Genomic DNA, 21,633 nt, shown 5'->3' on the forward strand with positions numbered 1-21,633 from the left:
CCCCTCAGCCTTCTAAACTCCAACGAATACAAACCCAATCTGCTCAGTCTCTTCTCATAATCTAAACCCCTCATCCCTGGTATCAACCTGGTGAACCTTCTCTGCACTCCCTCCAAGGCCAATATATCCTTCCGCATATATGGGGACCAATACTGCACACAGTATTCCAGCTGCGGCCTCACCAATGCCCTGTACAGATGCAGCAAGACATCTCTGCTTTTATATTCTATCCCCCTCGCGATATAGGCCAACATTCCATTTGCCTTCTTGATCACCTATTGCACCTGCAGACTGGGTTTTTGCGACTCATGCACAAGGACCCCCAGGTCCCTCTGCACAGCAGCATGTTGTAATTTCTTTCCATTTAGATACTAATCCAATTTGCTATTATTTCTTCCAAAGTGAATAACCTCACATTTGCCAATGTTTTACTCCATCTGCCAGATTCTCACCCACTCACTCAGCCTGTCCAAATCTCTCTGCAGACCTTCTATGCCCTCCACGCAATTCACTTTTCCACTTATAAGAACATAAGAAATAGGAGCAGGAGTAGGCCATCTAGCCCCTCGAGCCTGCCCCGCCATTCAATAAGATCATGGCTGATCTGACGTGGATCAGTACCACTTACCCGCCTGATCCCCATAACCCTTAATTCCCTTACCGCTCAGGTATCCATCCATCCGCGCTTTAAACATATTCAGCGAGGTAGCCTCCACCACCTCAATGGGCAGAGAATTCCAGAGATTCACCACCCTCTGGGAGAAGAAGTTCCTCCTCATCTCTGTCCTAAACCGACCCCCCTTTATTTTGAGGCTGTGTCCTCTAGTTTTAACTTCCTTACTAAGTGGAAAGAATCTCTCCGCCTCCACCCTATCCAGCCCCCGCATTATCTTATAAGTCTCCATAAGATCCCCCCTCATCCTTCTAAACTCCAACGAGTACAAACCCAATCTCCTCAGCCTCTCCTCATAATCCAAACCCCTCATCTCCGGTATCAACCTGGTGAACCTTCTCTGCACTCCCTCCAATGCCAATATATCCTTCCTCATATAAGGGGACCAATACTGCACACAGTATTCCAGCTGCGGCCTCACCAATGCCCTGTACAGGTGCATCAAGACATCCCTGCTTTTATATTCTATCCCCCTCACAATATAGGCCAACATCCCATTTGCCTTCTTGATCACCTGTTGTACCTGCAGACTGGGCTTTTGCGTCTCATGCACAAGGACCCCCAGGTCCCTTTGCACGGTAGCATGTTTTAATTTGTTTCCATTGAGATAGTAATCCCATTTGTTATTATTTCCTCCAAAGTGTATAACCTCGCATTTATCAACGTTATACTCCATTTGCCATATCCTCGCCCACTCACTCAGCCTGTCCAAATCTCTCTGCAGATCTTCTCCGTCCTCCATACGATTCACTTTTCCACTTATCTTTGTGTCGTCTGCAAACTTCGTTACCCTACACTCCGTCCCCTCCTCCAGATCATCTATATAAATGGTAAATAGTTGCGGCCCGAGTACCGATCCCTGCGGCATGCCACTAGTTACCTTCCTCCAACCGGAAAAATTTATGCCGACTCTTTGCTTCCTGTCGGATAGCCAGTCCCCAATCCACTTTAAGGAAGTTATCTTCGTGTCATCAGCAAACTTTGTTACCCTACACTCAGTCCCCTCCTCCAGATCGTCTATATAAATGGTAAATAGTTGAGGCCCCAGTATACTGATCCCTGCAGCACGCCACTAGTCACCATCTGCCAACCAGAAAAGCACCCATTTATTCCGACTCTCTGCTTCCTGTCGGATAGCCAATCCCCAATCCACGCTAACACCCTACCCCCAACTCCGTGTGACCCAATCTTCTTCAGCAACCTTTTGTGAGGCACCTTATCAAACGCCTTTTGAAAATCCAAAAACACCGCATCCACTGGTTCCCCTCCGTCAACCGCACTGGTCACATCTTCATAAAAATCCAACAAGTTCGTCAAGCACGACTTTCCCTTCATGAATCCATGCTGCGTCTGCTTGATCGAACCATTCTTATCCAGATGGCCTGCTATTTCCTCTTTAATGATGGATTCCAGCATTTTCCCAACTACAGACGTTAAGCTAACCGGCCTGTAGTTACCCGCCTTTTGTCTATTTCCTTTTTTAAACAGCGGCGTAACATTCGCCGTTTTCCAATCCGCTGGCACTACCCCAGAATCCAGTGAATTTTGATGAAGAACCACTAACACATCCGCTATTACCTCTGACATTTCTTTCAGTTCCCTGGGATGCATTCCATCCGGGCCTGGGGACTTGTCCACCTTCAGTCCCGTTAGTCTACCAAGCACTGCCTCCCCGGTGACAATAATTGTATTGAGTACCTCTCCTACCAACACTCGACATCTTTGTACAAGAACATCCTTCCTCAGATACGGAGACCAAAACTGTACACAATACTCCAGGTGTGGCCTCACCAACACCCTGTACAATTGCAGCAAAACATCCCTATCCCGATACTCAAATCCTCTCGCTATGGAGGCCAACATACCATTTGCTGCCTCGGGGCAAAGGACCCCCCGCACCCCGGACATTCTCTCTTCCACCTTCTTCCTTCGGGAAAAAGATACAAAAGTCTGAGGTCACGTACCGACCGACTCAAGAACAGCTTCTTCCCTGCTGCTGTCAGACTTTTGAATAGACCTACCTCACATTAAGCTGATCTTTCTCTACACCTTATCTCTGACCGTAACACTACATTCCACACTCTCTCCTTTCCTTCTTTATGAACAGTATGCTTTGTCTGTATCGCAAGCTAGAAACAATACTTTTCACTGTATCCCAATATATGTGACAATAATAAATCAAATCAAATATTAAGTTGATCTTTCTCTGCACCGTAGCTCCGACTGTAACACTACATTCTGCACCCCCTCCTTTCCTTCTCTATGAACGGTATGCTTTGTCTGTACAGTGCGCAAGAAACAATACTTTTCACAGTCTCCCAATACATGTGATAATAATAACTCAAATATAAAATAGTGTTGGATCAGCCATGTCCTGATTAAATGGGATAGCAGGATGGAAGGGCTGAATGGGTGACTCCTGTTCCTATTGCGTCTGGTTTTAGGGGGTTGATTGCGACAATCTGGTGGGTTTGGAACATGAACCTTTTGGAAAGATTACGGTGTGATATTGTTCAGAGAGTATCAGCAGTGTGAGGCTCTGTCCCGTTAGCCCCCAATATTCACTGACACCAGGTTCTTTAACCCTTTGTGGATTCAGGGACACCCACACCTCCCACACACGGGGACCAGTCGACTGGCGAATCCAGCCAGCAGTCATCCTCTGTCCCAGCCGGATCTCCAACCTCAGGTAACTGAATTCCGGGAACATTCCCACTGGAATCCTCATCCCAAACCCCCGACAGTCGGAAAATCATTTCCTGGGACAGCATCGGAGCACATTCCAGATAGAGACGGAGGGAGTGAGTGAGGAGAGAGGGATTGAGTGAGTGAGGAGAGAGGGATTGAGTGAGTGAGGGGAGTGGGATGGAGTGAGTGAGGGGAGTGGGATGGAGTGAGTGAGGAGAGAGGGATGGAGTGAGTGAGGGGAGTGGGATGGAGTGAGTGAGGGGAGTGGGATGGAGTGAGTGAGGGGAGTGGGATGGAGTGAGTGAGGAGAGAGGGATGGAGTGAGTGAGGGGAGTGGGATGGAGTGAGTGAGGGGAGTGGGATGGAGTGAGTGAGGGGAGTGGGATGGAACGAGTCAGGGGAGTGGGATGGAGTGAGTGAGGGGAGTGGGATGGAGTGAGTGGGGGGAGTGGGATGGAGTGAGTGAGGGGAGTGGGATGGAGTGAGTGAGGGGAGTGGGATGTAGTGAGTGAGGGGAATGGGATGGAGTGAGTGAGGGGAGTGGGATGTAGTGAGTGAGGGGAGTGGGATGGAGTGAGTGAGCGGAGTGGGATGGGGGAAGTGAGGGGAGTGGGATGTAGTGAGTGAGGGGAGTGGGATCGAGTGAGTGAGCGGAGTGTGATGTACTGAGTGGGATGGAGTGAGTGAGGGGAGTGGGATTGAGTGATTGAGGGGAGTAGGATGTAGTGAGTGAGGGCCGTGTGATGGAGTGAGTGAGGGGAGTGGGATGGAGTGAGTGAGGGGAGTGTGGTGTCGTGAGTGAGGGGAGTGGGATTGAGTGAGCGAGGGGAGTGGGATTGAGGGAGCGAGGGGAGTGGGATTGAGTGAGCGAGGGGAGTGGGATTGTGGGAGCGAGGGGAGTGGGATTGAGGGAGCGAGGGGAGTGGGATTGAGGGAGCGAGGGGAGTGGGATTGAGGGAGCGAGGGGAGTGGGATTGAGAGAGCGAGGGCAGTGGTATTGAGGGAGCGAGGGGAGTGGGATTGAGGGAGCGAGGGCAGTGGGAATGAGAGAGCGAGGGCAGTGGTATTGAGGGAGCGAGGGGAGTGGGATTGAGGGAGCGAGGGCAGTGGGATTGAGGGAGCGAGGGGAGTGTGATTGAGGGAGCGAGGGGAGTGGGATTGAGGGAGCGAGGGCAGTGGGATTGAGGGAGCGAGGGCAGTGGGATTGAGGGAGCGAGGGGAGTGGGATTGAGGGAGCGAGGGGAGTGGGATTGAGGGAGTGAGGGCAGTTTGATTGAGGGAGTGAGGGCAGTGGGATTGAGGGAGCGAGGGCAGTGGGATTGAGGGAGTGAGGGGAGTGGGATTGAGGGAGCGAGGGCAGTGGGATTGAGGGAGTGAGGGCAGTGGGATTGAGGGAGTGAGGGCAGTGGGATTGAGGGAGTGAGGGGAGTGGGATTGAGGGAGTGAGGGCAGTGGGATTGAGGGAGTGAGGGCAGTGGGATTGAGGGAGCGAGGGGAGTGGGATTGAGGGAGTGAGGGCAGTGGGATTGAGGGAGTGAGGGGAGTGGGATTGAGGGAGTGAGGGGAGTGGGATTGAGGGAGTGAGGGGAGTGGGATTGAGGGAGCGAGGGGAGTGGGATTGAGGGAGTGAGGGCAGTGGGATTGAGGGAGTGAGGGCAGTGGGATTGAGGGAGTGAGGGCAGTGGGATTGAGGGAGTGAGGGGAGTGGGATTGAGGGAGTGAGGGGAGTGGGATTGAGGGAGCGAGGGGAGTGGGATTGAGGGAGTGAGGGGAGTGGGATTGAGGGAGTGAGGGGAGTGGGATTGAGGGAGTGAGGGCAGTGGGATTGAGGGAGCGAGGGGAGTGGGATTGAGGGAGTGAGGGCAGTGGGATTGAGGGAGCGAGGGGAGTGGGATTGAGGAAGTGAGGGCAGTGGGATTGAGGGAGTGAGGGGAGTGGGATTGAGGGAGCGAGGGGAGTGGGATTGAGGGAGCGAGGGCAGTGGGATTGAGGGAGCGAGGGGAGTGGGATTGAGGGAGTGAGGGGAGTGGGATTGAGGGAGTGAGGGGAGTGGGATTGAGGGAGTGAGGGGAGTGGGATTGAGGGAGTGAGGGGAGTGGGATTGAGGGAGTGAGGGCAGTGGGATTGAGGGAGTGAGGGGAGTGGGATTGAGGGAGTGAGGGGAGTGGAGTGAGTGAGGGGAGTGGGATGTAGTGAGTGAGGGGAGTGGGATGTAGTGAGTGAGGGGAGTGGGATGGAGCGAGTGAGGGGAGTGGGATGCAGTGAGTGAGGGGAGTGGGATGCAGTGAGTGAGGGGAGTGGGATGCAGTGAGTGAGGGGAGTGGGATGGTGTGAGTGAGGGGAATGGGGTGTAGTCAGTGAGGGGAGTGGGATGTCGTGAGTGAGGGGAGTGGGATGTAGTGATTGAGGGGAGTGGGATGGAGTGATTGAGGGCAGTGGGATTGAGGGGAGTGGGATTGAGTGAGTGAGGGGAGTGGAGTGAGTGAGGGGAGTGGGATGTAGTGAGTGAGGGGAGTGGGATGTAGTGAGTGAGGGCGTGGGATGGAGTGATTGAGGGGAGTAGGATGGAGTGAGTGAGGGGAGTGGGATGGAGTGAGTGAGGGGAGTGGGATGTAGTGATTGAGGGGAGTGGAATGGAGTGAGTGAGGGGAGTGGGATGGAGTGAGTGAGGGGAGTGGGATGCAGTGATTGAGGGGAGTGGAATGGAGTGAGTGAGGAGAGTGGGATGGAACGAGTGAGGGGTGTGGGATGGAGTGAGTGAGGGGAGTGGGATGGAGTTAGTGAGAGGAGTGGGATGGAGTGAGTGAGGGGAGTGGGATGCAGTGAGAGGGGAGAGGGATGGAACGAGTCAGGGGAGTGGGATGGAGTGAGTGAGGGGAGTGGGATGGAGTGGGTGAGGGGAGTGGGATGGAGTGAGTGAGGGGAGTGGGATGGAGTGAGTGAGGGGAGTGGGATGGAGTGAGTGAGGGGAGTGGGATGGAGTGAGTGAGGGGAGTGGGATGGAGTGAGTGAGGGGAGTGGGATGGAGTGAGTGAGGGGAGTGGGATGTAGTGACTGAGGGGAGTGGGATGGAACGAGTCAGGGGAGTGGGATGGAGTGAGTGAGGGGAGTGGGATGTCGTGAGTGAGAGGAGTGCGATGTAGTGAGTGAGGGGAGAGGGATGTAGTGAGTGAGAGGAATGGGATGGAGTGAGTGAGGGGAGTGGGATGTAGTGAGTGAGGGGAGTGGGATGGAGTGAGTGAGGGGAGTGGGATGGAGTGAGTGAGAGGAGTGGGATGGAGTGAGTGAGGGGAGTGGGATGGAGCGAGTGAGAGGAGTGGGATGGAGTGAGTGAGAGGAGTGGGATGGAGTAAGTGAGGGGAGTGTGACGTACTGAGTGGGGGGAGTGGGATTGAGTGATTGAGGGGAATGGGATGGAGTGAGTGAGGGGAGTGGGATGTAGTGAGTGAGGGGAGTGGGATTTGTGAGTGAGGGGAGTGGGATGTAGTGATTGAGGGGAGTGGGATGTAGTGATTGAGGGGAGTGGGATGTAGTGATTGAGGGGAGTGGGATGTAGTGATTGAGGGGAGTGGGATGTAGTGAGTGAGGGGAGTGGGATCGAGTGAGTGAGCGGAGTGGGATGGAGTGAGTGGGATGGAGTGAGTGAGGGGAGTGGGATTGAGTGATTGAGGGGAGTGGGATGGAGTGAGTGAGGGCCGTGTGATGGAGTGAGTGGGGGAGTGGGATGGAGTGAGTGAGGGGAGTAGGATGGAGTGAGTGAGGGGAGTGGGAAGGAGTGAGTGAGGGGAGTGGGATGGAGTGAGTGAGGGGAGTGGGATGGAGTGAGTGAGGGGAGTGGGATTCAAAAAGTGAGGGAGTGGGATGGATTGAGTGAGGGGAGTGGGATGGACGGAGTGAGGGGAGTGGGATTGAGGGAGCGAGCGCAGTGGGATAGAGTGAGTGAGGGGAGTGGGATTGAGGGAGCGAGGCGAGTGGGATTGAGGGAGCGAGGGCAGTGGGATTGAGGGAGCGAGGGCAGTGGGAGTGAGGGAGCGAGGCGAGTGGGATTGAGGGAGCGAGGGCAGCGGGATTGAGGGAGCGAGTAGAGTGGGATTGAAGCGAGGGGAGTGGGATTGAGGAAGCGAGGGGAGTGGGATTGAGGGAGCGAGGGGAGTGGGATTGAGGGAGTGAGGGGAGTGGGATTGAGGGAGCGAGGGCAGTGGGATTGAGGGAGCGAGGGCAGTGGGATTGAGGGAGCGAGGGCAGTGGGATTGAGGGAGCGAGCGGAGTGGGATTGAGGGAGTGAGGGGAGTGGGATTGAGGGAGTGAGGGCAGTGGGATTGAGGGAGTGAGGGGAGTGGGATTGAGGGAGTGAGGGGAGTGGGATTGAGGGAGTGAGGGCAGTGGGATTGAGGGAGTGAGGGCAGTGGGATTGAGGGAGTGAGGGGAGTGGGATTGAGGGAGTGAGGGCAGTGGGATTGAGGGAGTGAGGGCAGTGGGATTGAGGGAGTGAGGGCAGTGGGATTGAGGGAGTGGGGAGTGGGATTGAGGGAGCGAGGGCAGTGGGATTGAGGGAGCGAGGGCAGTGGGATTGAGGGAGTGAGGGCAGTGGGATTGAGGGAGTGAGGGCAGTGGGATTGAGGGAGTGAGGGGAGTGGGATTGAGGGAGTGAGGGCAGTGGGATTGAGGGAGTGAGGGTAGTGGGATTGAGGGAGCGAGGGCAGTGGGATTGAGGGAACGAGCGGAGTGGGATTGAGGGAACGAGGGGAGTGGGATTGAGGGAGTGAGTGGGATTGAGGGAGTGAGGGGAGTGGGATTGAGGAAGCGAGGGGAGTGGGATTGAGGGAGCGAGGGGAGTGGGATTGAGGGAGCGAGGGGAGTGGGATTGAGGTAGCGAGGGGAGTGGGATTGAGGGAGTGAGGGCAGTGGGATTGAGGGAGTGAGGGCAGTGGGATTGAGGGGGCGAGGGCAGTGGGATTGAGGGAGTGAAGGCAGTGGGATTGAGGGAGCGAGGGCAGTGGGATTGAGGGAACGAGGGGAGTGGGATTGAGGGAACGAGGGGAGTGGGATTGAGGGAGTGAGTGGGATTGAGGGAGTGAGGGCAGTGGGATTGAGGGAGCGAGGGGAGTGGGATTGAGGGAGCGAGGGCAGTGGGATTGAGGGAGCGAGGGCAGTGGGATTGAGGGAGTGAGGGCAGTGGGATTGAGGGAGCGAGGGGAGTGGGATTGAGGGAGCGAGGGCAGTGGGATTGAGGGAGCGAGGGCAGTGGGATTGAGGGAGTGAGGGCAGTGGGATTGAGGGAGTGAGGGCAGTGGGATTGAGGGAGTGAGGGCAGTGGGATTGAGGGAGTGAGGGCAGTGGGATTGAGGGAGCGAGGGGAGTGGGATTGAGGGAGCGAGGGGAGTGGGATTGAGGGAGTGAGGGGAGTGGGATTGAGGGAGTGAGGGCAGTGGGATTGAGGGAGCGAGGGGAGTGGGATTGAGTGAGTGAGGGCAGTGGGATTGAGGGAGCGAGGGGAGTGGGATTGAGGGAGTGAGGGGAGTGGAATTGAGGGAGTGAGGGCAGTGGGATTGAGGGAGCGAGGGGAGTGGGATTGAGGGAGCGAGGGGAGTGGGATTGAGGGAGTGAGGGCAGTGGGATTGAGGGAGCGAGGGGAGTGGGATTGAGGGAGTGAGGGCAGTGGGATTGAGGGAGTGAGGGCAGTGGGATTGAGGGAGCGAGGGGAGTGGGATTGAGGGAGCGAGGGGAGTGGGATTGAGGGAGTGAGGGCAGTGGGATTGAGGGAGCGAGGGGAGTGGGATTGAGGGAGTGAGGGGAGTGGGATTGAGGGAGTGAGGGCAGTGGGATTGAGGGAGTGAGGGGAGTGGGATTGAGGGAGTGAGGGGAGTGGGACTGAGGGAGTGAGGGCAGTGGGATTGAGGGAGCGAGGGGAGTGGGATTGAGGGAGTGAGGGGAGTGGGATTGAGGGAGCGAGGGCAGTGGGATTGAGGGAGTGAGGGGAGTGGGATTGAGGGAGTGAGGGGAGTGGGACTGAGGGAGTGAGGGCAGTGGGATTGAGGGAGCGAGGGGAGTGGGATTGGGGGAGTGGGATTGAGGGAGTGAGCGGAGTGGGATTGAGGGAGTGAGGGGAGTGGGATTGAGGGAGTGAGCGGAGTGGGATTGAGGGAGCGAGGGCAGTGGGATTGAGGGAGTGAGCGGAGTGGGATTGAGGGAGCGAGGGCAGTGCGATTGAGGGAGCGAGGGCAGTGGGATTGAGGGAGCGAGGGGAGTGGGATTGAGGGAGCGAGGGCAGTGGGATTGAGGGAGTGAAGGCAGTGGGATTGAGGGAGCGAGGGGAGTGGGATTGAGGGAGTGAGGGGAGTGGGATTGAGGGAGTGAGGGGAGTGGGATTGAGGGAGTGAGGGCAGTGGGATTGAGGGAGCGAGGGGAGTGGGATTGAGGGAGTGAGGGGAGTGGGATTGAGGGAGTGAGCGGAGTGGGATTGAGGGAGTGAGGGGAGTGGGATTGAGGGAGCGAGGGCAGTGGGATTGAGGGAGTGAGGGGAGTGGGATTGAGGGAGCGAGGGCAGTGGGATTGAGGGAGTGAGGGCAGTGGGATTGAGGGTGTGAGGGGAGTGGGATTGAGGGAGTGAGGGCAGTGGGATTGAGGGAGTGAGGGCAGTGGGATTGAGGGAGTGAGGGGAGTGGGATTGAGGGAGTGAGGGCAGTGGGATGGAGGGAGTGAGGGGAGTGGGATTGAGGGAGCGAGGGCAGTGGGATTGAGGGAGCGAGGGCAGTGGGATTGAGGGAGCGAGGGCAGTGGGATTGAGGGAGTGAGGGGAGTGGGATTGAGGGAGCGAGGGCAGTGGGATTGAGGGAGTGAGGGGAGTGGGATTGAGGGAGCGAGGGGAGTGGGATTGAGGGAGTGAGGGCAGTGGGATTGAGGGAGTGAGGGCAGTGGGATTGAGGGTGTGAGGGGAGTGGGATTGAGGGAGTGAGGGCAGTGGGATTGAGGGAGTGAGGGCAGTGGGATTGAGGGAGCGAGGGGAGTGGGATTGAGGGAGTGAGGGCAGTGGGATTGAGGGAGCGAGGGGAGTGGGATTGAGGGAGTGAGGGCAGTGGGATTGAGGGGTGAGGGCAGTGGGATTGAGGGAGTCAGGGCAGTGGGATTGAGGAGTGAGGGCAGTGGGATTGAGGGAGTGAGGGCAGTGGGATTGAGGGAGTGAGGGCAGTGGGATTGAGGGAGTGAGGGCAGTGGGATTGAGGGAGTGAGGGGTGTGGGATTGAGGGAGTGAGGGCAGTGGGATTGAGGGAGTGAGGGCAGTGGGATTGAGGGAGTGAGGGCAGTGGGATTGAGGCAGCGAGGGCAGTGGGATTGAGGGAGTGAGGGGAGTGGGATTGAGGGAGCGAGGGCAGTGGGATTGAGGGAGCGAGGGCAGTGGGATTGAGGGAGCGAGGGGAGTGGGATTGAGGGAGTGAGGGGAGTGGGATTGAGGGAGCGAGGGCAGTGGGATTGAGGGAGCGAGGGGAGTGGGATTGAGGGAGCGAGGGGAGTGGGATTGAGGGAGCGAGGGCAGTGGGATTGAGGGAGCGAGGGGAGTGGGATTGAGGGAGTGAGGGGAGTGGGATTGAGGAAGTGAGGGCAGTGGGATTGAGGGAGCGAGGGGAGTGGGATTGAGGGAGCGAGGGCAGTGGGATTGAGGGAGCGAGGGGAGTGGGATTGAGGGAGCGAGGGCAGTGGGATTGAGGGAGCGAGGGCAGTGGGATTGAGGGAGTGAGGGTAGTGGGATTGAGGGAGTGAGGGCAGTGGGATTGAGGGAGTGAGGGCAGTGGGATGCAGTCACAGGAGTTAGTGTGCTGCGTGCAGAGTGCAGTGTGATTTAATGTCTCGTTGTGACACAGTTTCTGGGCACTGACTGATTCCGGGTGGAATAAATTGGGAAGTGTAAATTGGTCTGAATTTCCGATACAAACAGATGAAGGATTGAGATGATTCCTGCTCTGTGATCTCCCATATCTCCTCCCTTGTCACAGATCCAGGGACAGCTCCAAATCTGGGAGCCGATGATAAATCCCAGCCGGAATCCACTGACTCGGGTTCCCGAATCCCGACAGAATCTCCAAACTCAGGTATCAATCTGCCGCTAGTTTAACCGGATTCGGCATTCCCCAGATATCCAGCCGGAATACCCGACTGGCGTGAGCGGGAGTAGCGACCGAGGGGATTGGGAAATGGAATTGCACCTGGGAAATTGTGAGATTGTTCCGTTTGGAAGGGAGAATGAGACGGGGAATCATTGTTTAAATGGAGAGAGGCTGCAGAAAGCTGTGGGACAGAGCGGGACTTGGGGGGGCGGGGGGAAGGGGAGGGAGGGAGGGTCATCGTCTCTGAGAGCCAGGATGCTGGCACACAGGGTCAGAAGCTCAGAGAAACAGTGAAACACAGAAACTAGAAGCAGGAGGGGGCCATTCGGCCCTTCCAGCCTGCTCCGCCATTCATTATGATCATGGCTGATCATCAGATTCAATATCCTGATCCCTCACCCCCCTTTCTCCCCCCCCCGCCCCATATCCCTCCATCCCTTTAGCCCCAAGAGCGATATCTAATATCCACTCAAAATCACACAACGTTTTGGCCTCAACTGCTTTCTGTGGGAGTGAATTCCACACATTCACCACCCTCTGGGTGAAGACATTTCTCCTCATCTCAGTCCTCAAAGGTTTCCCCCTTATCCTCAAACTATGACTCCCCAGTTCTGGACTCCCCCCACCATCGGGAACATTCTTTCTGAATCTACCCTGTCTAATCCTGTTAGAATTTTATAAGTTTCTATGAGATCCCCTCTCACTCTTCTGAACTCCAGTGAATACAATCCTAACCGACTTAGTCTCTCCTCATATGACAGACCTGCCATCCCAGGAATCAGCCTGGGAAACCTTCGCTGCGCTCCCTCTCGAACATAAGAACATAAGAAATAGGAGCAGGAGTAGGCCATCTCGCCCCTCGAGCCTGCCCCGCCATTCAATAAGATCATGGCTGATCTGAAGTGGATCAGTACCACTTACCCGCCTGATCCCTATAACCCCTAATTCCCTTACCGATCAGGAATCCATCTATCCGTGATTTAAACATATTCAACGAGGTAGCCTCCACCACTTCAGTGGGCAGAGAATTCCAGAGATTCACCACCCTCTGAGAGAAGATGTTCCTCCTCAACTCTGTCCTAAACTGACCCCCCTTTATTTTGAGGCTGTGCCCTCTAGTTCTGGTTTCCTTTCTGAGTGGAAAGAATCTCTCCACCTCTACCCTATCCAGCCCCTTCATTATGTTATATGCCTCGATAAGATCACCCCTCAGCCTTCTAAACTCCAACGAATACAAACCCAATCTGCTCAGTCTCTTCTCATAATCTACACCCCTCATCTCTGGTATCAACCTGGTGAACCTTCTCTGCACTCCCTCCAAGGCCAATATATCCGTCCGCAAATAAGGGGACCAATACTGCACACACTATTCCAGCTGCGGCCTCACCAATGCCCTGTACAGATGCAGCAAGACACCTCTGCTTTTATATTCTATCCCCCTTGCGATATAGGCCAACATCCCATTCGCCTTCTTGATCACCTGCTGCACCTGCAGACTGAGTTTTTGCGACTCATGCACAAGGACCCCCAGGTCCCTCTGCACAGCAGCATGTTGTAATTTCTTTCCATTTAGATACTAATCCAATTTGCTATTATTTCTTCCAAAGTGAATAACCTCGCATTTGCCAACGTTATACTCCACCTGCCAGATCCTCGCCCACTCACTCAGCCTGTCCAAATCTCTCTGCAGACCTTCTACGCCCTCCACACGATTCACTTTTCCACTTATCTTCGTGTCGTCAGCAATCTTTGTTACCCTACACTCAGTCCCCTCCTCCAGATCGCCTATATAAATGGTAAATAGTTGAGGCCCCAGTACCGATCCCTGCGGCACGCCACTAGTCACCATCTGCCAACCAGAAAAGCACCCATTTATTCCGACTCTCTGCTTCCTGTCGGATAGCCAATCCCCAATCCACGCTAACACCTTACTCCCAACTCCGTGTGACCCAATCTTCTTCAGCAACCTTTTGTGAGGCACCTTATCAAACGCCTTTTGGAAATCCAAAAACACCGCATCCACCGGTTCCCCTCGATCAACCGCACTGGTCACATCTTCATAAAAATCGAACAAATTCGTCAGGCTCGACTTTCCCCCCATGAATCCATGCTGCGTCTGCTTGATCGAACCATTCTTATCCAGATGGCCTGCTATTTCTTCTTTAATGATGGATTCCAGCATTTTCCCAACTACAGACGTTAAGCTAACCGGCCTGTAGTTACCCGCCTTTTGTCTATTTCCTTTTTTAAACAGCGGCGTAACATTAGCCCTTTTCCAATCCGCCGGCACTACCCCAGAATCCAGTGAATTTTGATGAATAACCACTAACACATCCGCTATTACCTCTGACATTTCTTTCAGTACCCTGGGATGCATTCCATCCGGGCCTGGGGACTTGTCCACCTTCAGTCCCGTTAGTCTACCAAGCACTGCCTCCCCGGTACCAATAATTGTATTGAGTATCTCTCCTACCAACACTCGACATCTTTGTACAAGAACATCCTTCCTCAGATACGGAGACCAAAACTGTACACAATACTCCAGGTGTGGCCTCACCAACACCCTGTACAATTGCAGCAAAACATCCCTATCCCGATACTCAAATCCTCTCACTATGGAGGCCAACATACCATTTGCTGCCTCGGGGCAAAGGACCCCCCGCACCCCGGACATTCTCTCTTCCACCTTCTTCCTTCGGGAAAAAGATACAAAAGTCTGAGGTCACGTACCGACCGACTCAAGAACAGCTTCTTCCCTGCTGCTGTCAGACTTTTGAATAGACCTACCTCACATTCAGCTGATCTTTCTCTACACCTTATCTCTGACCGTAACACTTCATTCCACACTCTCTCCTTTCCTTCTTTATGAACAGTATGCTTTGTCTGTATCGCGAGGTAGAAACAATACTTTTCACTGTATCCCAATATATGTGACAATAATAAATCAAATCAAATATTAAGTTGATCTTTCTCTACACCGTAGCTCCGACTGTAACACTACATTCTGCACCCCCTCCTTTCCTTCTCTATGAACGGTATGCTTTGTCTGTACGGCGTGCAAGAAACAATACTTTTCACAGTCTCCCAATACATGTGATAATAATAACTCAAATATAAAATAGTGTTGGATCAGCCATGTCCTGATTAAATGGGCTAGCAGGATGGAAGGGCTGAATGGGTGACTCCTGTTCCTATTGCGTCTGGTTTTAGGGGGTTGATTGCGACAATCTGGTGGGTTTGGAACATGAACCTTTTGGAAAGATTACGGTGTGATATTGTTCAGAGAGTAACAGCAGTGTGAGGCTCTGTCCCGTTAGTCCCCAATATTCACTGACACCAGGTTCTTTAACCCTTTGTGGATTCAGGGACACCCACACCTCCCACACACGGGGACCAGTCGACTGGCGAATCCAGCCAGCAGTCATCCTCTGTCCCAGCCGGATCTCCAACCTCAGGTAACTGAATTCCGGGAACATTCCCACTGGAATCCTCATCCCAACCCCCCAGACAGTCGGAAAATCATTTCCTGGGACAGCATCGGAGCACATTCCAGATAGAGACGGAGGGAGTGAGTGAGGAGAGAGGGATTGAGTGAGTGAGGAGACAGGGATTGAGTGAGTGAGGGGAGTGGGATGGAGTGAGTGAGGGGAGTGGGATGGAGTGAGTGAGGGGAGTGGATTGTGAGGGGAGAGGGTTTGAGTGAGTGAGTGGAGAGGGATGTAGTGAATGAGGGGAGTGGGATGTAGTGAGTGAGCGGAGTGGGATGGCGTGAGTGAGGGGAATGGGGTGTAGTCAGTGAGGGGAGTGGGATGTCGTGAGTGAGGGGAGTGGGATGGAGTGATTGAGGGGAGTGGGATGGAGTGATTGAGGGCAGTGGGATTGAGGGGAGTGGGATGGAGAGATTGAGGGCAGTGGGATTGAGGGGAGTGGGATGGAGTGAGTGAGGGGAGTGGGATGTAGTGAGTGAGGGGAGTGGGATGTCGTGAGTGAGGGGAGTGGGATGTAGTGAGTGAGGGCGTGGGATGGAGTGATTGAGGGGAGTGGGATGGAGTGAGTGAGGGGAGTGGGATGGAGTGAGTGAAGGGAGTGGGATGTAGTGATTGAGGGGAGTGGAATGGAGTGAGTGAGGAGAGTGGGATGGAGTGAGTGAGGGGAGTGGGATGGAGTTAGTGAGAGGAGTGGGATGGAGTGAGTGAGGGGAGTGGGATGCAGTGAGAGAGGGGAGAGGGATGGAACGAGTCAGGGGAGTGGGATGGAGTGAGTGAGGGGAGTGGGATGGAGTGACTGAGGGGAGTGGCATGGAGTGAGTGAGGGGAGTGGGATGGAGTGAGTGAGGGGAGTGGGATGGAGTGAGTGAGGGGAGTGGGATGGAGTGAGTGAGGGGAGTGGGATGGAACGAGTCAGGGGAGTGGGATGGAGTGAGTGAGGGGAGTGGGATGTAGTGAGTGAGGGGAGTGGGATGTCGTGAGTGAGAGGAGTGCGATGTAGTGAGTGAGGGGAGAGGGATGTAGTGAGTGGGGGGAGTGGGATGGAGTGAGTGAGGGGAGTGGGATGTAGTGAGTGAGGGGAGTGGGATGGAGTGAGTGAGGGGAGTGGGATGTAGTGAGTGAGGGGAGTGGGATGGAGTGAGTGAGCGGAGTGGGATGGGGTGAGTGAGGGGAGTGGGATGGAGTGAGTGAGGGGAGTGGGATGTAGTGAGTGAGGGGAGTGGGATGGAGTGAGTGAGAGGAGTGGGATGGAGTAAGTGAGGGGAGTGTGACGTACTGAGTGGGGGGAGTGGGATTGAGTGATTGAGGGGAATGGGATGGAGTGAGTGAGAGGAGGGGGATGTCGTGAGTGAGAGGGGTGGGATGTAGTGAGTGAGGGGAGTGGGATGTAGTGAGTGAGGGGAGTGGGATGTAGTGAGTGAGGGGAGTGGGATGTAGTGATTGAGGGGAGTGGGATGTAGTGATTGAGGGGAGTGGGATGTAGTGATTGAGGGGAGTGGGATGTAGTGAGTGAGGGGAGTGGGATCGCGTGAGTGAGCGGAGTGTGATGTACTGAGTGGGATGGAGTGAGTGAGGGGAGTGGGATTGAGTGATTGAGGGGAGTAGGATGTAGTGAGTGAGGGCCGTGTGATGGAGTGAGTGAGGGGAGTGGGATGGAGTGAGTGAGGGGAGTGGGATGGAGTGAGTGAGGGAGTGGGATGGAGTGAGTGAGGGGAGTGGGATGGAGTGAGTGAGGGAGTGGGATGGAGTGAGTGAGGGAGTGGGATGGAGTGAGTGAGGGGAGTGGGAAGGAGTGAGTGAGGGGAGTGGGATGGAGTGAGTGAGGGAGTGGGATGGAGTGAGTGAGGGGAGTGGGATGGAGTGAGTGAGGGGATTGGGATGCAGTGAATGAGGGGAGTGGGATTGAGTGAGCGAGGGGAGTGGGATGGAGTGAGTGAGGGGAGTGGGATTGAGGGAGTGAGGGCAGTGGGATTGAGGGAGTGAGGGGAGTGGGATTGAGGGAGTGAGGGCAGTGGGATTGAGGGAGTGAGGGGAGTGGGATTGAGGGAGTGAGGGCAGTGGGATTGAGGGAGTGAGGGGAGTGGGATTGAGGGAGTGAGGGGAGTGGGATTGAGGGAGGGAGGGGAGTGGGATTGAGGGAGCGAGGGCAGTGGGATTGAGGGAGCGAGGGGAGTGGGATTGAGGGAGCGAGGGGAGTGGGATTGAGGGAGGGAGGGGAGTGGGATTGAGGGAGCGAGGGCAGTGGGATTGAGGGAGTGAGGGGAGTGGGATTGAGGGAGCGAGGGCAGTGGGATTGAGGGAGTGAGGGGAGTGGGATTGAGGGAGCGAGGAGAGTGGGATTGAGGGAGTGACGGCAGTGGGATTGAGGGAGTGAGGGCAGTGGGATTGAGGGAGCGAGGGCAGTGGGATTGAGGGAGTGAGGGGAGTGGGATTGAGGGAGCGAGGGCAGTGGGATTGAGGGAGTGAGGGGAGTGGGATTGAGGGAGTGAGGGCAGTGGGATTGAGGGAGTGAGGGCAGTGGGATTGAGGGAGTGAGGGCAGTGGGATTGAGGGAGTGAGGGCAGTGGGATTGAGGGAGCGAGGGGAGTGGGATTGAGGGAGCGAGGGCAGTGGGATTGAGGTAGTGAGGGGAGTGGGATTGAGGGAGTGAGGGCAGTGGGATTGAGGGAGCGAGGGGAGTGGGATTGAGGGAGCGAGGGCAGTGGGATTGAGGGAGTGAGGGGAGTGGGATTGAGGGAGCGAGGGCAGTGGGATTGAGGGAGTGAGGGCAGTGGGATTGAGGGAGTGAGGGCAGTGGGATTGAGGGAGCGAGGGGAGTGGGATTGAGGGAGTGAGGGCAGTGGGATTGAGGGAGCGAGGGGAGTGGGATTGAGGGAGCGAGCGGAGTGGGATTGAGGGAGCGAGGGGAGTGGGATTGAGGGAGTGAGGGGAGTGGGATTGAGGGAGCGAGGGCAGTGGGATTGAGGGAGCGAGGGCAGTGGGATTGAGGGAGTGAGGGGAGTGGGATTGAGGGAGCGAGGGCAGTGGGATTGAGGGAGTGAGGGGAGTGGGATTGAGGGAGCGTGGGGAGTGGGATTGAGGGAGCGAGGGGAGTGGGATTGAGGGAGCGAGGGGAGTGGGATTGAGGGAGCGAGGGCAGTGGGATTGAGGGAGCGAGGGGAGTGGGATTGAGGGAGCGAGGGGAGTGGGATTGAGGGAGGGAGGGGAGTGGGATTGAGGGAGCGAGGGCAGTGGGATTGAGGGAGTGAGGGGAGTGGGATTGAGGGAGCGAGGGCAGTGGGATTGAGGGAGTGAGGGGAGTGGGATTGAGGGAGCGAGGAGAGTGGGATTGAGGGAGTGACGGCAGTGGGATTGAGGGAGCGAGGGCAGTGGGATTGAGGGAGTGAGGGCAGTGGGATTGAGGGAGCGAGGGGAGTGGGATTGAGGGAGCGAGGGCAGTGGGATTGAGGGAGCGAGGGGAGTGGGATTGAGGGAGCGAGGGCAGTGGGATTGAGGGAGTGAGGGGAGTGGGATTGAGGGAGCGAGGGGAGTGGGATTGAGGGAGTGAGGGCAGTGGGATTGAGGGAGTGAGGGGAGTGGGATTGAGGGAGTGAGGGCAGTGGGATTGAGGGAGCGAGGGCAGTGGGATTGAGGGAGTGAGGGCAGTGGGATTGAGGGAGCGAGGGGAGTGGGATTGAGGGAGCGAGGGCAGTGGGATTGAGGGAGCGAGGGCAGTGGGATTGAGGGAGCGAGGGCAGTGGGATTGAGGGAGCGAGGGCAGTGGGATTGAGGGAGTGAGGGCAGTGGGATTGAGGGAGCGAGGGGAGTGGGATTGAGGGAGCGAGGGGAGTGGGATTGAGGGAGTGAGGGGAGTGGGATTGAGGGAGTGAGGGCAGTGGGATTGAGGGAGTGAAGGCAGTGGGATTGAGGGAGCGAGGGCAGTGGGATTGAGGGAGTGAGGGCAGTGGGATTGAGGGAGTGAAGGCAGTGGGATTGAGGGAGTGAAGGCAGTGGGATTGAGGGAGTGAGGGCAGTGGGATTGAGGGAGTGAAGGCAGTGGGATTGAGGGAGCGAGGGGAGTGGGATTGAGGGAGTGACGGCAGTGGGATGCAGTCACAGGAGTTAGTGTGCTGCGTGCAGAGTGCAGTGTGATTTAATGTCTCGGTGTGACACAGTTTCTGTGCACTGACTGATTCCGGGTGGAATAAATTGGGAAGTGTAAATTGGTCTGAATTTCCGATACAAACAGATGAAGGATTGAGATGATTCCTGCTCTGTGATCTCCCATATCTCCTCCCTTGTCACAGATCCAGGGACAGCTCCAAATCTGGGAGCCGATGATAAATCCCAGCCGGGATCCAGAGACTCAGGTTCCCGAATCCCGACAGAATCTCCAACCTCAGGTATCAATCTGCCGCTAGTTTATCCGGATTCGACATTCCCCAGATATCCAGCCGGAATTCCCGACTGGCGGGAGTAGCGACCGAGGGGATTGGGAAATGGAATTGCACCTGGGAAATTGTGAGATTGTTCCGTTTGGAAGGGAGAATGAGACGGGGAATCATTGTTTAAATGGAGAGAGGCTGCAGAAAGCTGTGGGACAGAGCGGGACTTGGGGGGGCGGGGGGAAGGGGAGGGAGGGAGGGTCATCGTCTCTGAGAGCCAGGATGCTGGCACACAGGGTCAGAAGCTCAGAGAAACAGTGAAACACAGAAACTAGAAGCAGGAGGAGGCCATTCGCCCCTTCCAGCCTGCTCCACCATTCATTATGATCATGGCTGATCATCAGATTCAATATCCTGATCCCTCACCCCCCTTCCTCCACCGCCCCATATCCCTCCATCCCTTTAGCCCCAAGAGCGATATCTAATATCTTCTCAAAATCACACAACGTTTTGTCCTCAACTGCTTTCTGTGGGAGTGAATTCCACACATTCACCACCCTCTGTGTGATGAAATTTCTCCTCATCTCAGTTCTCAAAGGTTTCCCCCTTATCCTCAAACTATGACCCCCTAGTTCTGGACTCCCCCCACCATCGGGAACATTCTTTCTGAATCTACCCTGTCTAATCCTGTTAGAATTTTATAAGTTTCTATGAGATCCCCTCTCACTCTTCTGAACTCCCGTGAATATAATCCTAACCGACTTAGTCTCTCCTCATATGACAGACCTGCCATCCCAGGAATCAGCCTGGTAAACCTTCGCTGCGCTCCCTCTCGAACATAAGAAATCGGAGCAGGAGTAGGCCATCGAGCCCCTCGAGCCTGCCCTGCCATTCAATAAGATCATGGCTGATCTGAAGTGAATCAGTTCCACTTACCCGCCTGATCCCTATAACCCCTAATTCCCTTTCCGATCAGGAATCCATCTATCTGTGACTTCAACATATTCAACGAGGTAGCCTCCACCACTTCAGTGGGCAGAGAATTCCAGAGATTCACCACCCTCTGAGAGAAGAAGTTCCTCCTCAACTCTGTCCTAAACTGACCCCTCTTTATTTTGAGGCTGTGCCCTCTAGTTCTGGATTCCTTTCTGAGTGGAAAGAATCTCTCCACCTCTACCCTATCCAGCCCCTTCATTATGTTATATGCCTCGATAAGATCACCCCTCAGCCTTCTAAACTCCAACGAATACAAACCCAATCTGCTCAGTCTCTTCTCATAATCTACACCCCTCATCTCTGGTATCAACCTGGTGAACCTTCTCTGCACTCCCTCCAAGGCCAATATATCGTTCCGCAAATAAGGGGACCAATACTGCACACAGTATTCCAGCTGCGGCCTCACCAATGCCCTGTACAGATGCAGCAAGACATCTCTGCTTTTATATTCTATCCCCCTTGCGATATAGGCCAACATTCCATTGCCTTCTTGATCACCTGTTGCACCTGCAGACTGAGTTTTTGCGACTCATGCACAAGGACCCCCAGGTCCCTCTGCACAGCAGCATGTTGTAATTTCTTTCCATTTAGATAATAATCCAATTTGCTATTATTTCTTCCAAAGTGAATAACCTCGCATTTGCCAACGTTATACTCCACCTGCCAGATCCTCGCCCACTCACTCAGCCTGTCCAAATCTCTCTGCAGACCTTCTACGCCGTCCACACGATTCACTTTTCCACTTATCTTCGTGTCGTCAGCAATCTTTGTTAACCTACACTCAGTCCCCTCCTCCAGATCGCCTATATAAATGGTAAATAGTTGAGGCCCCAGTACCGATCCCTGCGGCACGCCACCAGTCACCATCTGCCAACCAGAAAAGCATCCATTTATTCCGACTCTCTGCTTCCTGTCGGATAGCCAATCCCCAATCCACGCTAACACCTTACTCCCAACTCCGTGTGACCCAATCTTCTTCAGCAACCTTTTGTGAGGCACCTTATCAAACGCCTTTTGGAAATCCAAAAACTCCGCATCCACCGGTTCCCCTCGATCAACCGCACTGGTCACATCTTCATAAAAATCCAACAAATTCGTCAGGCTCGACTTTCCCCTCATGAATCCATGCTGCGTCTGCTTGATCGAACCATTCTTATCCAGATGGCCTGCTATTTCCTCTTTAATGATGGATTCCAGCATTTTCCCAACTACAGACGTTAAGCTAACCGGCCTGTAGTTACCCGCCTTTTGTCTATTTCCTTTTTTAAACAGCGGCGTAACATTCGCCCTTTTCCAATCCGCCGGCACTACCCCAGAATCCA

The 21,633-nt window shown here is 55.0% G+C and overlaps 1 protein-coding gene across 1 annotated transcript in view; it reads left to right on the top strand.

The window, feature by feature from the left end:
- Positions 1 to 21,633, top strand: part of LOC144486894 (uncharacterized) — a 70,036-nt gene that overhangs the window by 42,498 nt on the left and 5,905 nt on the right. The window contains exons 14-17 of the mRNA XM_078204925.1: positions 3,273 to 3,362; positions 11,353 to 11,448; positions 14,829 to 14,918; positions 19,238 to 19,333. Of these exons, the coding sequence (XP_078061051.1) occupies positions 3,273 to 3,362; positions 11,353 to 11,448; positions 14,829 to 14,918; positions 19,238 to 19,333 (372 nt within the window). The remainder of the gene's footprint in view (positions 1 to 3,272; positions 3,363 to 11,352; positions 11,449 to 14,828; positions 14,919 to 19,237; positions 19,334 to 21,633) is intronic.

Source organism: Mustelus asterias, unplaced genomic scaffold (assembly GCF_964213995.1).
Source record: "Mustelus asterias unplaced genomic scaffold, sMusAst1.hap1.1 HAP1_SCAFFOLD_506, whole genome shotgun sequence".
Classification (NCBI taxonomy): domain Eukaryota; kingdom Metazoa; phylum Chordata; class Chondrichthyes; order Carcharhiniformes; family Triakidae; genus Mustelus; species Mustelus asterias.